At 46.3% G+C, this 17,699-nt stretch overlaps 1 protein-coding gene across 1 annotated transcript; it reads right to left on the bottom strand.

The window, feature by feature from the left end:
* Positions 1-3,370: 3,370 nt before the first annotated feature.
* On the bottom strand, positions 3,371-13,633 carry NXF3 (nuclear RNA export factor 3). Its single transcript, XM_087859470.1, has 17 exons — positions 13,432-13,633; positions 10,357-10,531; positions 9,982-10,135; positions 9,223-9,306; positions 9,024-9,128; positions 8,830-8,910; positions 8,167-8,274; positions 7,891-8,000; positions 6,059-6,095; positions 5,669-5,737; positions 5,528-5,583; positions 5,281-5,388; positions 5,102-5,160; positions 4,876-4,991; positions 4,738-4,780; positions 4,103-4,175; positions 3,371-3,557 (listed from the first exon to the last, which is right to left on the bottom strand). Exons 1-17 carry the CDS (start codon positions 13,631-13,633, stop codon positions 3,371-3,373), a joined length of 1,767 nt encoding a protein of 588 aa, XP_087715596.1.
* Between the last annotated feature and the right edge of the window lie 4,066 nt (positions 13,634-17,699).

The raw sequence follows: 17,699 nt of genomic DNA, 5'->3' as shown, positions 1-17,699 counted from the left end.
CCCACTTCCCTTGCTTGTGTTCCCTCCCTCGCTGTCTCTCTCTGTCAAATAAATAAATAAAGTCTTTAAAAAAAGAAAATCCCAAGGAACACACACACACACACACACACACACACACACACACACACACACACTTCCTAAAACTAGTAAGTGAGTTCAACAAGGTAATAGGATACAAGATGAGTGGAAAAATCAATTGCATGCCTATAAAGTAGCAATGAACACATAGACATTCTAATTTGAACCGGAAAGCACAATGTAATTTGGAATCACTCAAAAATATTTGGGTGTAATTTTAAGGACTTGTGTGCTGAAAACTACAAAACAGTGATGAAATCTAAATACATGATGACACATGCCATGTTCGTTGATGAGAACATACATATACACACATAGAGATATCGAGTGGTGGAAAGAAAGCTAACTGAATCACACAGAAAATTCTAACATCAAATGTGGATGGCTGTGGCTGATAACACTTAACTGTGAACTGAGGGAGCTGGCAGATATTTGAGGTTTGTGGCTTGGTTCAGTTGGGTCTAAGAATCCTCTGTTATCTAGTGTTTCCCTCAGATAAACTCAATAGAATTCAAACAAATTTGCATTTTCAAAATCAAGTGTGTTTTCAAAACAATGTGAGCATAACAGCCTCATTGTTAAAATTACTATAGTAATTTCTATTTTAGTAATTTTTAAAAAATGATAGTTATTGACTTGATAAGATTAGGTGTGGAAATATATATGTATACACATACATATTTATAATATTTATATTGTTAATATATATTTGTCACTGGCTTTCAAAAGGAAGGTGATTTTGTCACTACACCCATTCAGAAATCTTCCTTAAGTCCCCATTACATACAAAATTAAGCTTAGGGGAACATTCCTACTTCTCAACCATAGACAGCCGCAACCTAGAGGCTGCCCAGGAGGTGCAGGTCTGAAGGGCTGTTTACTTATCTGCTCATGAAGGCACACAAGGTCTGCCCCTACATTTGAACCCCCTCCTTCCACTATGCTCCTAGGCCTCAAGGGAGGGTCCACCTGTGAACACCTTCCAGAACTGACTCTGAGGGGCCGTCCTCATATCAATAATTCTCCATCTCCTCCAGACCCCAATAGGTACCCTACACACCAAAGGTGGGGGGATCTCTGACCTAAAGAAAAAAAAATCCTGCCTCTAAGAGATTATGTCTTTTCCAAGTATTTTTACCTGGCACAATGTACTTTTATAATTAATGAGTTTTCTACATATCCTATACAGTATATCATTACAGACAGACAGATACACACACACACACACACACACACACACACACACACACACACAATGTATTTTCCTGGAAATAAAAGTCTTTAGCTTTCTTTTCTCATTTAGTATCTTATCTCAATGTTTGCAAATGTGTTTTTATTATTACGATGTTTGGATAAACTTTCCTAGGCTTTTTGCACATTACCATTTCTTTTAATAAGAATTTTAGGTTGATCTCAGTATCTGATCTCTCCACTGATTTTTTTTTATATATATATCAAGGACATTTTATATCAGTTTTACATGAGGACAATTTTTTATCCCAAGATTTTCATGTGCTTTTTAATGCTGTTTTTCTTCAAACAGGTTGCTTTTCAATAGATGTAGATGGCTAAGAAGGTAACAGTATTCTATGTGTAAAAATATCTGACTAGAACCCTGGGGACAGAGAACACCAGCCTCCAGGTCAGCTTTATTTTCTCATTTAGTAGCTTGTCTAAACATTTGCAGTTGTGTTTTTGTAGGTTATTATGGTTGGATGGATTTCATACATATCTTGGGTATCCCTATTGATTTTAGTAACAATTCTTTTTTTTTAAAGGTTTTATTTATTTATTCAACAGAGATAGAGATAGCCAGCGAGAGAGGGAACACAAGCAGGGGGAGTGGGAGAGGAAGAAGCAGGCTCATAGCGGAGGAGCCTGAAGTGGGGCTGGATCCCATAACGCCGGGATCACGCCCTGAGCCGAAGGCAGACGCTTAACCTCTGTGCCACCCAGGCGCCCCCTTTAATAACAATTCTTGATTGATATCTATTTCCCCTCTTTCTAGTGATTCCTTTATATGTCAAGGATATTAATACAATGTAAGTCGTATATGAGGGCAATTTATTCTTCCCAGGTTCTCTTGTGCTCTTTAATGCTGTTTTTCCCTAAATGGATTGCTTTTAAATTTGAATGGATTTGTATGGCTAAGAAAGAACACGGTTCTCTGCCTACAAATATTTGACAAATACGCTAGGGGCACAGAACACTATCCCCAAGGTATAACAGAATAAGAGAACAACAGCCACACAGCCATGGGGCACACACACAGCCTGGGAGTGGTCTAGTATTTGAGTCTCTACCCTGCTGTTCTCCAAGAGTCACTGACCCTCTTTGGCTCTCCTTTTCTTTCTCTGTAAACCAGGGATCACAATACAGGCCTTGAAGGGATTTTGCACAGATTCAACATAACATGCAATGTCACTATTTATTAAGAAGAGAATCAGGGATGCTGCGTGGGAAAATACACAATTGGTCTTGGAGCGGATTAGTGTCAGTTAAAAGTTGGCTACCCAGCTCCCAGCAAACCTCTCGCTCAGGCAGAAATGAACTCAGGCTAGAGAAAAAAGACAACAAAGATGATGAAGGTGAAGATGGCCACAAAAACAGTTTCTTGTCAGGGCTGTGTTCTCAGGACCCTGGATGAGTCTGGATGAAGGTCTCCTCTGGGATCATGTGCTTGGCCTGAAGGAAGTGAAGAGAGGGAGTTGGGAGATCAGCAGAGTCAGGAGCCCTGAGTCTCCTTCCCAGGCCACCCAGTTTCCGCTCATTTGGCCTAAATTCCTGAACCTCACCTTGGGCCAAGTGAGAACCAATGTAGTCCCACTGGCTGTCATGAAGTCACCTAGTGTGGAGAAAGCACAGGTGATATCTGTTAAAACTAAAGCCAGAGACAATCTGACTGCACAGTACCATTTCCCAATCTATGGAAAAGAAACACGCCACCACATTTATCACAACTTAGGCAATGGAATGAGCCCTGTGGCACAATGTGCACTGGGAAAAACTCCTGAAACCAAAATGTCTGTCACTAAAGGTACAAGTCCATGGACTTAGGGAAGTAATGAACAACTGTTTAAAAAACCAGGCTAGCTAAAAATAAGTAAGTAAGTAAATAAATAAATAAATAAATAAATAAATAATAAAAAACTGCTTAGCTTATAAGTAATGAAAGGATAATGTTCAGGGTGATAATGAGTGAAGTAAGTAAGCAAAACAAATTACCTGCAAGTTAACATGATTCAATCTTGGTTCCTCCCAGCTCCCTCCTATCCCCATGCACCCCCAGCACTCACTTCTGAAACCACTGGAGATTCATCCCAGACTGGGTGGAGAAAGTCTGCCCCATTTCCTGCCGCTTCTGGCAAAGGGTGGGCCAGGAGCTGCAGGAGGGTGTAGGCACTGGGATAGAGACTGTGCTCGGGGTCTCCTTGGGGCTGGCGTCCCTCACAAACAAATCATCGTTCACGATGCATAGACTGAAGGGAAAAAATGGGACCTCGGAAACTGGACAGAGAGACAACCCCACGCCTCAACAACGATCCTGCTCCCACTGCCACTCAGCAACCAAGTTGTCTCCATACCCCTACTGTGCCTGCCACCCAGGTTCCTTGGCTGGTACCTCTACTTGCCCTTCACCCCTCACAGAGCCAAACTTTGGAGAGACTGTCTAACCAATTTCACTCCATTTAAAGGTTTGTCCCCAAACCACGGACAATTTTACATCCATATTCACACTGCCAAGGAGTGGACAGTCTAATCTGCATTTTCAGAGGAAGTCACTATGTCACAAAGAGATCATGTGACTTGACAAAGGTCACAAAGCTAGTGAGTGTTGGGATCAGGGAAAGAACCCATTATCTGATTCCAGAGCCGAAGCTCTTAATCACTACGAAACATGATTTCTTGGATGTACCTGTTGGCTTTTCACAATATTGAGAACACCCCAAAGACTGTACCTCCCCATTCCCATACCCCTGAACTCATACTGAACTGCGTGCTCCACCCACAACAAAGCACTCACCTGTACTTGCTGACAGGGGTAGTGATGAAGGTCCGGGTGAAGGCACGAACAGAATCCTGAGACATGCCTACCGCTGCAACAACGAGCAACAAACAACAATACCCCCTCAGCATTCCACACGCTTTCCGTACCCACACAGCATTCCCCAGTCAGGGTCTGACTTGATATTCATGCTGAAGGGGACAGTTGTTCTCTGGGGAGTCAAGGTGTTCTGAATGGGAAAGGCAATCTGTTCCCAGTGGCAGGGACCCTACCACGTGCTGGGACCAGTAAAAAACACTTCAAAAGTGCATTTGATGCATTTTTCACAGCTGCTCAAGAGATGGACATCATTAGCTCCATTAGCAAATGAGGAAACTTACAGGTTAAGAGCCCGAGGTCACAGAGTAAGGATCTAGGGTGAGAGCTGTCCAACTCCACAGACTGCATCCCTAATGCCCAAGCTGTGTGGGGCAGGCAGGCATAGCCCTAGTTCAGACCAGGATGATCTGAGGGCAGAGTAGAGATGGGAGAACACAGGGGGAATAGGAAGAGAAGGGAAGGCACCAGGGAAGCTGGGACAGTTCTGAGAGGGAGCCCAGCTAGCAGGGAGAGAGCAGAGGAGCATCTGGGGAGGAGGCTCTACACACACGCACCTTCCTTGAACACCCCGTTGACAGAGAAGCAGAGCATCATCTCCTGAAAGGGAAGAGCCCAGGTGCTACGTCACCTAAACTTCTTCCTACCCACCCGTGGCTTCCCGGGTCTGCCTGAGGGAGGAAGCCAGTGCTCACCGTCTGGAACCACATGTCCACCACGAAGGAGCTGAGGTCATGCTGAGTTTTGGGCAGCACACAGAGGGAGCGCATGATGTCACATTTTGTACGCTTCAGCAGCTGAACACGCAGGGCTATGGGGGGAGGAGAAGCAAGCGAAGGTTGGGGGTTGCCACACCCTGGGCCCTGTAATTACCCCTGCACACCCCCTTTCCCTGCCCAGTCTTCTCCATCACACACGCACAGGGGTCCTTGAGCTTCTTCATATTCCTGTTTTCCTTGAAGTATTCGCACAAGCTGCTTCTAGGAGAGACAGAGGAACAGGAGGTGGTGGTCTGGGCAGTGGGGGTGTTTCCAGGAGCTGCCCTGTGTCTGCTGGGGAGCCACAGGGCCCAGGAGCAGAGTCTGAGCTTTGCTACTCACGCGGCTGGCTCCCCGGGGTTGAAGGGAATGGCCAGGGAGAAGCAGGCCTCATTGTGGTAGGCACCGAGGAGACCCTGACGGTCTCCAGAGTCGTAGATCAAGTAGTACCTGTGGGAGAGCAATGAGGTCAGTCTGTCTCTGTGATCTGGACCCCAAATGAGGTTTCAAGACACAGTCAGCGGTCTTGAGCTCGGGTGGCCTCACCCATCCTAGGCATCCCCTTCCCCAGATTCCCTGGAGCACTTACTGCTGCAGGAATCGCAGGACTAGACTCTTCAGCGCATCAGATCCAAAGAAGCTTCCCTGAAATCACAAAAGTCCCCAAGACCACGGCGGATACCCCCTCTTCACGCACCACCCAAAGCCCTGCTTGATCCGCCCTCCTCACCTTGCAGGTTGGTAACCTCTTGTGGGCAGCAATACCAACGCTCGTTGGCGAGGGTGACTCCTGGCTGTCCTGGGGAGAGGAAAAGGCAGTGGGCAGTGCAGACCAGGAGCTGGTGCTGGACAATCAGGGAAAGGATGGGCCCCGGAGAGGGTGAGGGTCAGAGGCCAGGTGCAAAAGGGCCCTGGAAATTACATGGCCAAGACTGATGCCCCTGGAGAACGTGGCTGGAGGACATCTGGAGCCCTTGTTGGGTTTCCACGTGGATTTGGACCTCCATGAGTTTTAAGGGTCATGAAAATTTTAACTTCTGCAAGACCTAAATGGCTTCAGGGCAGGTTTGGGGCAGCATCAGTGCCAGGAGAGGAGTCAGTGATCAAGGAATACACCTACCAGGCGTAATAACTTGGGAAACAGTTCCAGGATGGAGCTGCAGAAATCCAGACAAAACAGAAAAGTCAGCGAAATTTTGCAGGTGTCCTTCATCATGGGAGCAAGCACACTTACACCTGACACACAGCCCAGTATGTCCCACCTACACTACAGTGTCCCAGCCTCCTGGGGCCCTTGGCACCTCCCTTGTGGATGGACCTAGAGGGAAAGCACGCACTCCCTTCCCCTCCTCTCTCTATCTGATTCCACTCCTCCGCCCCACCCCCTCTTCCCTCTCCCCCTGCGTGGATCCCACCTAGACTGTCCTGACTCCCATCTCCAGTGCCACCAGAAGCAACATTTGGAGCCCAGGCTCCAGGGCTGCCTTCCCCTTCCTGCCTCCCTTCCTTCCTTCAGGTCCCCACCAAAGGCTCCAGACAGAAGAGGGAATGGGGTGGGAGCCCAGGGCTCTGCTACCTCACTAGGGGTCCAGCACTCTGCAGGACCATGACACCCCTCAGGAGTGGTCCAGGATGCTGGGGCAGGGAGGTGAGTGAGGCAAGACCCAGGAGGCAGGGAGGGAGAGGGAGGCGGATGAAGACAGAAGAGGGGTTGACGGTAGGAAGGGAGAGGTGAGGGAGACATAGGGGAGTAGAGACAAAGGAGGGAGAGAACGCAAAGCAAAGGGAAGGGAAAGAAGCTCTACCATGGTGGTGGGGGTCAGGCAGGAAGAGAGAAGAAGGGGGAAACGGCCCTCTGCCTATAGTCCTTTCCTTCATCTCCCTGGCTGGCCCTGGCACCCGAGGTAGGAATGGAAAACATGCAGGTGTTAGGGCTAGGGGCCCACTGCCTGCCGGTTGAACCTTTGTCACCTGTGTGAGCTCAGTCTGAGCCCGACATGGGGAACGAGGCAGCCACGGGGGCAGGAGACCTACCCCAGAAGGAGTAGTGGGCCAAACCCCAGGTCAGCGTGGAGCCGAGGGTCTGTGGTCCCCTCCTATGATCACCGCCTTCCCTCCTGATGGCCCCAGTGCACCTGTGCCCGTCTCAGTCGGTTCCTTGCCTGAGGGATTATACCCGTGTCCGGCTACCCAGGGCTCCTCCGAAGGACCATTCGGGATGATGTGACGTGTGGAGGGAGGGGAGGGGGCGGAGCCTCTGAGAGGCCTGTCCTTCTGTCCTCTCAGGCACCTCTGCCCTCTGTCCTCCATTCCTGCCTCAGGAAGCCCTCTGCTCACTGGCGGTCACCCACTTCTGGCCCCCCGACTCAGGGAACCCTGGTTTCTCCCAGGGAGGGCCCAGCTCCTGGCAGCGGGTCAAAGGAATAGATGTCATGTTGGCAGTCCCCCAGGACCTCGGCCCTCAACGTGGGGCAGGAAAGCCGCCAAGGCAGCCTGGAATTGGAGTGGGGATACATTTGGTTCAAGGAAAGGAGGGTCCCTCTCAGAACAAGGGAGGGAAGCCCTGTTTCAGCAGGGAGGCAGGAAGGCCTGTCTCAGCATGAGGCCCTGGGCTGGAGGACCCTTGTCAGTCCAGGTCACAGCATGTGGTTCAAGGTGGTCACTCTGGCCCTAGTGAGGAAGGGGAGCCCTGCTTCGTGGATCACACTTTGGGCAGGGCACGCTAGAGAAGGCTGGGTGCAGAGAGCCTGCAAACGGACCTCAGACCAGACAAACGGGTGAGCAGGTCAGAGGAAGGGAAGGAGACGTCTAAGCACAGGCGAGGGACACGGAGAGGAGAGCATAGAGCCTCTGGTCCCCCCCCCCCCAAAGGCACAGAGCTGCTGCCTCCTCCAAACAGGCACCGTCAGGCAGAGTTCAGAGTACCACGGGGTGACACAGTGTACAACTGACCTTATGTTGGTTGATTTATCAGGGAAGGCAGTGCATGGGGGGCTTCCGCCGGCACTCATCTCTTCTGGCTGCAGACTTTTGCCCTGGTCCAACTCCCCTGCAGACTTCACCTACAATTACGGGGAGGAAACACACGGAGCAGAGAAAGATGGCCCGGATGACCCTGCACCCCCAGCCCTTCCCTTTTCCAACAAATCCACTTCCCTGACTCTTGTCACCACCCCGTGAGCTCTCCCCACCTTCCTTTCAAAGAAGGACCTGGGTACCACACCTCACCTCACTGTTGGAGAGGTTCAAGTTCTTGATGCTGGCGGCATTCTGCAGAGTGTTGCACAGGCTGTCCAGCTGGCAGGGGGTCTTGTTGCTCGGGTTCGAGGGCAAAAGCTATGATGAGGGAAGAGTTACAGTGAGGACCCCAACAGGGGATATCTGAGACCAATCTGCCTCTGCTACCTAATCTCTCCCACCTTCACCATCAGTCTCAGCACTGGGCCTGAGTCCTCACCTCGGGCATGTTCTTTTCATGGGTCTGCAGGGTGGCAGCCATGCTGTTTCTAAGACTCGGTACCATTTCAATATCATGGGTGATCAAGTCTCCGAGAAGGCGAGAGGAAGGAATCAGAAGGCTGAGAGAGGCCCGGCTGGCACAGCTCCAGCACCAACCCCTCCCCACGTTAGCATCCGTAAGGCTCCTTCCCAGACAGGCTCCTCTGCCCTCACCTGCCCTAGAATTACTGATGGAGACATACCAGGGCCAAAGTGGACTCTCTGGATGTTAAGAGCTTGCTGGGAGACTACATATCGTTTGTTCATGGTCAGCTGCAGAGTTAGAGATGGGGTCAGTGGCTCTGAGTTTGAGGTGGAGATGGGGGGCAATAGGTGTGGGAAGAAGGTGCGGGCCTGGATGTGGATGCACAACCAGTCTTGAGTCTGCATTACCTTTGTCTGCTCCACCTTTTCTGACTTCAGCTCCTTCTGCACAGAGTGGGGTGTGCCAGAGGGGTAGATAAAGATAGAGATCTGTAGGGAACACAAGAGGGGCTGGGTAAGTACCAGGAAATCTGACACAAGACCTTGCCCCTGTCCTGCCCTCTTGCCCCTTAACTAGCCCCAGCCATGCCCTTGACACGCACCCTTTCATTAGCCTCATCCCAGATCTTGCCGTTGACACCCTTCAATGCAAAGGCAACGCTGGCATCCTCAACAAAGAACTGGGCCTGCATTCTCTCATAGTGAAACTGTAGGGAGAATGGCAAGAGAAAGAGAATATGAGACCCGAGCCACTGCTCATCTGCCCTGTTTCTTCTCATCTGCTTCACTGTTTCCTCTTACCTCGACGGGGGTGAATGGGACACTGCATTGTCCCTGAATCAGATCCAGCAGCCACTTCTCATCATATTTGATGCCGAATGGAATCTAGGAGGCAGGGAGGTGGGAGAGATGGGAGAAGAGATTGACACAATGGAATCCAAGGTTAAGATAAGACCCAACCATGTCTTCCTTTCATACCCTTAGGTGGGTGGGTGGGGGGCTTTAAAATAATTTCTTATGAGAAGACATTATCCATTATTGCAAACTTTTGTACCAGACATGGATTTCCTAAATAACCTTTCCTTCCATTCAAACACTTTTCTTCAAATAATCGACTTAAGATGTTTAACACGTACTTCCTTTTATAAAGGTCCAAGTGATCCTAGCTCAGGGCAGGGTGCCTTAGCCCGCTTCTCCAACAGACCCCAGAGACTCAACCTCCTCCCACAGTCGGCTAGAGCTAAACTGAGCCTTCCGGTGTGGAGTTGCTCCATTTCCTTGGCTGTAGTTTCCTCTGCTCTTAGACGACTTACCTGATTCTCCCTGTAGTCAGTCTGTCCCCTTTGTATTGCTTCTCTGAGTCTGCCCTTACCTGATCTAGGATGTTAACTAGGATGTTAACATATGTAATGTAGCAAATGTGATGATGCTAGTAATAAAAAGACCGATTACTCACTCCTCTGCCCCCCAAAAAGTACCTAGCATCTCTACGCGAGTCCAACACAATTCCCTCTGTTCACTTTCTTCTACCTATTAGGTCCATTTTGCCAGGACACTCACAATGATCTTGTACCATTTCCCCATGGTCTCATCCTGCCTCTCCTGCTCCACTCTTCTCTCTGGAGGCTTTTGCTTTCCCTCCACGTTAGCTTGGGTTTGGTCTTGTTTCTGAAAATTGCCTCTCCGATGACGCGGTGGAATGGCATAGGGAGCGCTGTGGGGAAGTGGAGAGAAGGAAGTAGTCCACACGTGCTCAGAAAGTCTTCCATTACACGTTTGCCCACTGATACCAGGGTACAATAAAGTTTGCTCAACCATTAACCTGATTCTATCACTCTTCACTCTTCCAGGTTGGAGAAGGGAATGACATATTCAACTACAGGGCTATGTATTCCACTGGCTGGTACACTTCAGCTATGCTGACTGGTCACTTACTATCTTACTCGGGTGCTTGTGTGAGCGCCATTTGTTGCTGGATCTCCATCTTGTTGCTGGTGGGACGAAGAATGACCGCCAGAACTGACTTGTTCAGACCAGTTGTTGTATCTCCTTCGGTAAATACCCCAGCATCTTGTTCTTCTTTGTAAGGAGTTACCTACGTCATTATGCCCTGAAATTGAGAACAACACATCAGTGGTCCCAATACCACAAACGGTTCTGGGGAAAGATCATGGCTAATGAAGAACTATCACTGGCTTTATCATCTACAATGAAATAGAGCACGGTGCCAAAAAGGTTGAAAAACTTCGCTGTGTTTCCATTTCCCGGGAGATGAGAGGTGGGGCTCGCTTGCAGCCAAGAAGAAAACGAGCGCAAAGGAAAGGGTTTGGGCCTAGGGTTTAATCTGTGATGTTAGCCCTTGCTCTGCCCTTTTCGGGCTGGGTGACCTGGGGCAAGTTGCCTGTCATCTCTAACTCACAGCTCCCTCCTCTGCCCTGGGGGGGGGGGATAACAAAATCCACCCTGAAAGTTTGGTGTTATGGTTCAAGGGTCAAAGGTGAGTTCCCGCCTGAAGAAAGAATTAGAGAAGTGAAAGTTAGATCTGATGACAATATCCAGAAAAGCCCGGAGAGACAAAATATGGAAGATACCAAAAGAGAGAGGGAGAGAATTAAGGGAGATGTTGTGAGCATATCTAACACATGCTTCATTTGAGTCCCAGAATGAAAGAGAGGGAAACGTGGAGAAGTGGCATTTGAAAAGCTCTTGCTTGAGAACTTTCCCAAAGTAACAGGATAATCAAGTCAGTATGACAATACTAATAGGAGACAAAATATGCTTTAAGGAAAAACATTCCTAAAGAAAAGATGTACATTTCACAGCGATGTTAATGTAGCAAAACTGGGGAAATTTGTGACCCAAAGACTCAAACTAAAGGAAATATTAAAGGTTCTTCTTCAGGCAGAAGAAATACAATCCCAGATGGAGGCACAAAGATGCAGGAAAGAAAGACTAATGGCATTTGTGAATATGTAGGCAAGTCTAACTAAGTATTGACTATATAGCACCAGGACACTAATTTCTTCTAGGGGTTTAAATATACATAGAATTAAAATTCATGGCAATACACTGGGAGAGTGTGAGTGGAATCATGGAACATTGCATCTAAAACTGGGGATGTACTATATGGTGACTAATATAACAAAATAAAAATTATTAAAAAAAAAAGGAATCAAAGTGTTCCAAAGTTCTTTCACCGTCTGAAGAGCTTTAAAGAAGGAATTTACATAAGACCATGAAAAGGTAAAAAAAAGTATATCATAGTCTTAAGGGTCAATGCTACAAGAATGGCTAAAGAATGTTTAACTGTCCAGCCAAATGAGGTAACAATTTAATACTAAAGAAAAAAAATATATATATATATATATTTGGGCGCCTGGGTGGCTTAGTCGATTAGGTGTCCAACTTTCTTTTAAAGATTTTATTTATCTATTTATTTGAGAGAGAGAGAGACAGAGAGACAGAGAGATGGAGGAGGGGGAGGGGAGGGCAGAGTAGGAGGGGGAGGGGAGGGCAGAGTAGGAGGGGGAGGGGAGGGCAGAGTAGGAGGGAGAGGGAGAGGGAGAGGGAGATAATCTCAAGCTGACTCCACGCTGAGCAAGGAGCCCAACTCTGGGCTCTGTCTCACAATCCCGAGGCCATGACCCCGAGATCATGACCTGAGCCAAAACCAAGAGCTGCCGCTTAACTGACTGAGCCACCCAGGCACCCCAAGGGTCCGACTCTTGGTTTCGGCTCAGGTCATGATCTCAGGGTTGTGAGATCAAGCCATTCTCTCTCTCCCTCTCCCCCTGCCCCTCCCCACCCCTCTCTCCCTCTAAAAGAAAATATTAAATCATTTCAGGGAAAGGAGAGGAAAGGGGCCTAACAACAGGCAGAAATAAATGTGCAGTTAATATGGTATACAGAAACCAAGTTGTATCTGTATTTACACTGAAAGTTTCAGACTGGATATTCCAAAGAGAAAGACGGATATTACGAGACTGGAATGAAACCATTCCATCAAATGCTCCTTAAAGGAGACACATGCAAGATTTAAATGATTTAGAAAATTTGAAAATAAAAATAAAATTTGGCAAAATGTATACCATTTACACGTTAACCTACTGAAACCTGGTATACCCATATTACTAAAGGGAAAGGTAGTCCTTCAAGAAAAAACAAAACAAAACAAAAAACCGTTACTAGAGAAAAGAGGGAGATTTCTTTATGATAAAAGGTTCAATGGAAAAAGAAGCCATTAATACAAAATGCTAAATTTGTGTGCATATCTTAACACAGAGCCAAAACATGCAAAGCAAACAATGACAGCAAAAGGAGAAATGGATAAACTCACGATTACAGTGGGAACACACCTCCTTGAGTGACACACAAAATGGCAGACATAAGTTCCACTAGGTGGAGATTTTAAAATGAGAATTAAGTAAATTAACAAATTTACTTAATTGGCATGGAACAGTGCACATAGCCACTACACATGGAACATTCCAGAATCGGTCATATGCTGGGCTGTAAGGCCAACCTCAAGAAACGTCTATGGGGGTAATGCAATATACCCTGAGTAGTTGATGTAAGCGTCAAGGGTAATGGTGGGGTCTCTGCCCCTCCCCCACCTCTAGTAGGCATCCAAAGAATGTTAATTTACACCAACCCCCTTCCCTTTGCCTCCCACCCAGCCAACCTTGGGGACCCTCCCCACTCTCCAAAGTCTGGACCTGTGAGGACCACATAAGTCAGGTCTATCCCCTCAACCAGTGAAAAAAAATTCTCCTCAGCCTTGACCACTTCCATAGGAGAGGAGGTTTTCCCTGTGGAACCAGGATGGGAATGTCAGGGCCCACTTGGCCCATTTCCTCAAGAGAGTGCAGAAGTAGTCAGCCTGGGTCCTCTCCTCCGCTCCTCTAAACGGGGGTTGGCTGGGTGGCCGGTGGGGTGGGGTGGGGGAAGGGACCCAGAACCCCTCATACCTTCTGGGGATCTGAGGCCAAGGCCTCGTGCTGACCAACTCACCCATGGTGTGGACTGAAGGCAGTGACCTGTCACCAGTGTCCTCCCAGGTTGCTTGTGAAGAGAATCCGTGGGGTCTGGAGCTGGAGGTTTGGAGACAACCAGGGACAGCTGCTGAGGAAGGTGAGAGCAGGCCACAAACCACTTTGTCAGCGTCACACAAACAAGATGGAATCCTTACAGGAAGTCCCTTCCTCAAAGGCATAGAGAAGAGAGCCTCAGCTGCCAGAGGAGACTTCACTTCGTACAAATACTGCCCCCTGAGTTTGTTACCAGCCTGCCAGGGAGCTGTTTCCAACTGGTTCAGCCCTGCAGAAAAGGCCAGCTAGAATCAAGAGGGGTGGGACCCAGGTATTTGCAGCTACAAACACAGGGAGCTCTGCATGCCTCTGTATCCACTGCAATACATCTTGTTCCCTCATTCTGCAAACCCAGAGAACTCTGAGTGCCAGCTATAGGCCAGGCTCTGGACTTGCTACATTGCATCTGCTCTGTCATGGATTCCTCACAAGGGGAGTCTGATATCACAGTCACCAGCTTTGCAAGGTTGCTGCAGCTTAGTGAGGTGCTGGAGCTTGTTTGGAGTCATTCAGATGCTACCTGGAGAAACAGAGACTACAACTGAGCTCCATGGAACGGCGGTGACATGTCCATGCACATGTAGCCGAACTAAATTCTTGCTGCAATATGTGGGATTTTTTTAAGTTAGAGCAAAATAACAGAATGTTCTGAAAATAATCACACGGCTGGCATTATCTCCAGCTCCTTCCAGAGAGATAATAGCAAACAAACAAATTTACCCTCCCCCACCGAAACAAGCAAACAAAAACAGAAACAACACTCTCTCTCTTTCTCTCTCTCTCCACCCCATCCCGCGCTCTCTCTCTCTCTCTCTCTCTCTCTCCCACACACACACACACACACACACACACACACACACACACACACACACAGAGCAGACCTGGAAACTAAAAAGGAAATAGCAAACAGAGTTTGGTGGGTCACTGTAATGAGATAGAATAAAACAAATCATGCCTTTTTCTTCACCAAAAAATACAGTCAGCATAGGTAGATGCCCCTTAGTGGTCAGAGACAGAACTGTAGCTCTGAAAGTCTCAGACCAGAGGGCTTTACATGGGGAAAAGAAGGAGGGAGGCGCCTGGGCTCCAGTGCATTAGCCAGAACTTGCTGGAATTTTCCACTACTTTCTGGAATTTTCTACTCTTTGCCCACAATCCCTTCCTGGATCTCCATGCCCTGAGAGAGAAAATTCAGTCCCTGAGAGAGGTGAAGAAAACTCTGCACATGAGGGTGTGAACATTTGGGGGGAAGGGAAGTGTAAGACACACACACACACACACACACACACACACACACGTAAACTGTCAGGTCAAGAGCTGAAGTTTGTATTTGCTAATTAAACAGTATCATGTGAACATTTTCATAACATGGTAAGTATATGTGAACTTTGCTTGTGAATTGGCTATTAGATATTTTCAAGTGTTTCTCTCAGCAAATTAGCCTAATGGCAAAATGCTAAACATTAAAAACGTATACTTAGAAAATGAAATCATTCTGCACCTTTCATCTGTATGATCCCCTCACCCCAACTCACAGATATCCAAGATACCTGATGTGAATAGATTGGTGCACATTTTCCAGGGGTGTTTCTCTTTAGGTAATGTGTACACTTACCTTAAAATATTTGTGTAGTTATGTGGTTATAGATACACACTTTCAAAAAAATTTGCAATCACATAAATAATTTTCCACAAATTGGTGTTTTCACTTACTTATTACAACATCTCCAGATTGCCATTTCTTCAGTTAATGCAGTGTGGCACCTTTCCAGATGTGTACTGGAGAAGCATTCTGCTTTTTATGTAAATTATTTGTTATCGTTTGCCCCTTTATCCACTGATAAACAAAAGTCCTTCATCTTCTAGCCCAGTAGCACGAATTCTGTAATATTGTTTGCAAATATTTACTCCCTTCTTTTCAAACTTTTATTTTTTTTCTTTTGATAGTACAGAAATTGCTTTAATTTTCATGGGTTTTCTTCATTTAAAAATAATACAGCTACGACAGAAAACAAAACAAGAAACACCTAGGGTTGCATCAAATACTAGCCCAGTGAGAATTCGTCATTCAAAGCATTGAGGGCTTCAGGGCACAATGGAAAAGAGCTTTACACCTCATTCTACATGTGTAAATAATGGGCAAAATAACTGAATACTTGTAAGGTCATTGGAGATACCATGTAAAGTGCCTCTGGCTTAAAATAATTCTGTAAATGATCATTTCCTCCCCTCCTTGGAGGTTACTTTTCCTCTGCTTCTGGTTGGGCCACACACACCACCCCCAGGACAGTGCTATCCATGTGGCCCCCTATTCAGGCCTCCAGGCCTGAGGAATGGGATTTCATCTCCACCATCATCTCCAAGACAAAGACATTGAGGAAAAGGTTGTTTGAGTACCCTGCCAGCATGACATGAACACCTGGGGCATTCAAAACCAGATATGTGACCCAAGAAAAACTTTTAACTCTGTTGCAAACTTAATTGGACAAATTAAAGGGAAGTTAAAGAAAAAAAATAACTTTCTCTATCCCAAACAGAAATGTCACATATAAAGAAATGCAAATTATTGGGAAAAACGCATGGAATGTGTTTTAAAGGCAAATGTTTAGTATTCTATTATATAAATGAATCTGATTAATAAAAGATTGTCGCTCGAAGTCCACTGAAACAATTCAAATAAGAACTATACATTACAAACTTATAAGATTAAACATGTACAAAACAATTACACATGCATGTATGTATGTTTGTGTGTGCATGTATTTCCATATATGTATATACATACACACACACACACACACACACATATATATATAACATATGGAGAATAGTATACACATATTGTGAGCAAAATTTGGAAGAATATATATGTCCATGTAAATGTACTTATATATTACTGTGCACAGGGAAGTATATCTGGGGGATATAAATGAAATTACCACGGAAATACATCTTGCTGTGTAACAAGATAAAAAATACAGACAAAAATATTTTTCTAATAAATACACATTCCTACACTGCATTTGATTTTGAAATAAATACATCAACTTGAAATCCAAAAAATAACTGATATAAGATTTTATAGCATTGTAGTATATACCTGGTTGGAAATTTCATTACGAAAATCATACATATGTGTGTGGCTTAACTGTATATATCTAAATCTATATATTTTTTTCACATTATTTTTGTCTCTCAATCACACGCTTATTGGTTTCCTGTTATAGTTGGGAGGGAGGGGCTGAAGAAAAGTTCTTGCTACTGGATTTAATGTACACGGGCTCTGACTCACCCTTAATGCTTCATTTCCCACAAAATCTTCCAGAAGTTTCCCTCTGGGGAGGGACCTCCCTCCCTTCCTCCTTCCAAGGATCCCTGCTAAGTGATGTCTAAGCTGCCATTCTAGACATGTTCATCAGATGGCATGGACCTCCAATTCCTGAATTTTCTCCAGTGAAAAATATTATCTGGGATAAGGAGAGAAGCAGCAATTAAAAGTTATATTTTGCACTGCGAGTGATAAAACGGCATGCAAATTAAAATCATGCTCAAACGGCTTTACCAAACGATTTTCTTTCTTCTTTATAAGGATTTCACAGAGAGAAATCATAGTAATAAGATCACACACCCCTTAGAGGGCTGGTGGATATTATAGGCCTGAGGTGGGAGCAGAGAGGGCAGAAAGGGTTCAGGAACTTTCTATAGTCTTGTTAAGTATCACAAAGTTTTTCTCAGCATGCCAAACTGCTGGGTAAGGGATTTCCACACTGGGTCTCCCAAGAGATGAGCCAGGTTACCAGGTATTTCCTTCCTGCTATATCTGGTTAGTCTCCACCCTCTCTTTATTCTGCTGGTTAATTCCTCCTTGCCTCCAATCTCAGTTGAAGCATTCACTTCCTGTGAGAAGTCTCAGACACTCAAACCCTAACTGGTTTGATTACCTTTAGGCATCTACTCACCCCATCACCTTTACCATCTCCAGATACACTTTTCATGTGAAAGGGGACGAAAGACTGTGAGCTCAAACGTTCTGATGGGCTGTGGCTCCACAGGGTAGACTAAAGATTCTGAAGTTTTTCAAATATCTTACCTGAAGATTTGCCACAGATTTGCCTCTTCTACTTTTGAGGGGGATGTGCAGGACACAGGTCAGTTTAGAAATTGGACTGTAGAGCTGTTCCACAGACAACA

The sequence above is a fragment of the Ursus americanus genome, chromosome X, assembly GCF_024610735.1.
Source record: "Ursus americanus isolate L20-20 chromosome X, mUrsAme1.1.p, whole genome shotgun sequence".
Taxonomy (NCBI): Eukaryota; Metazoa; Chordata; class Mammalia; order Carnivora; family Ursidae; genus Ursus; species Ursus americanus.
Note: the sequence above shows the minus strand (reverse complement) of the source record. Positions and strands in the feature narration are given on the sequence as shown.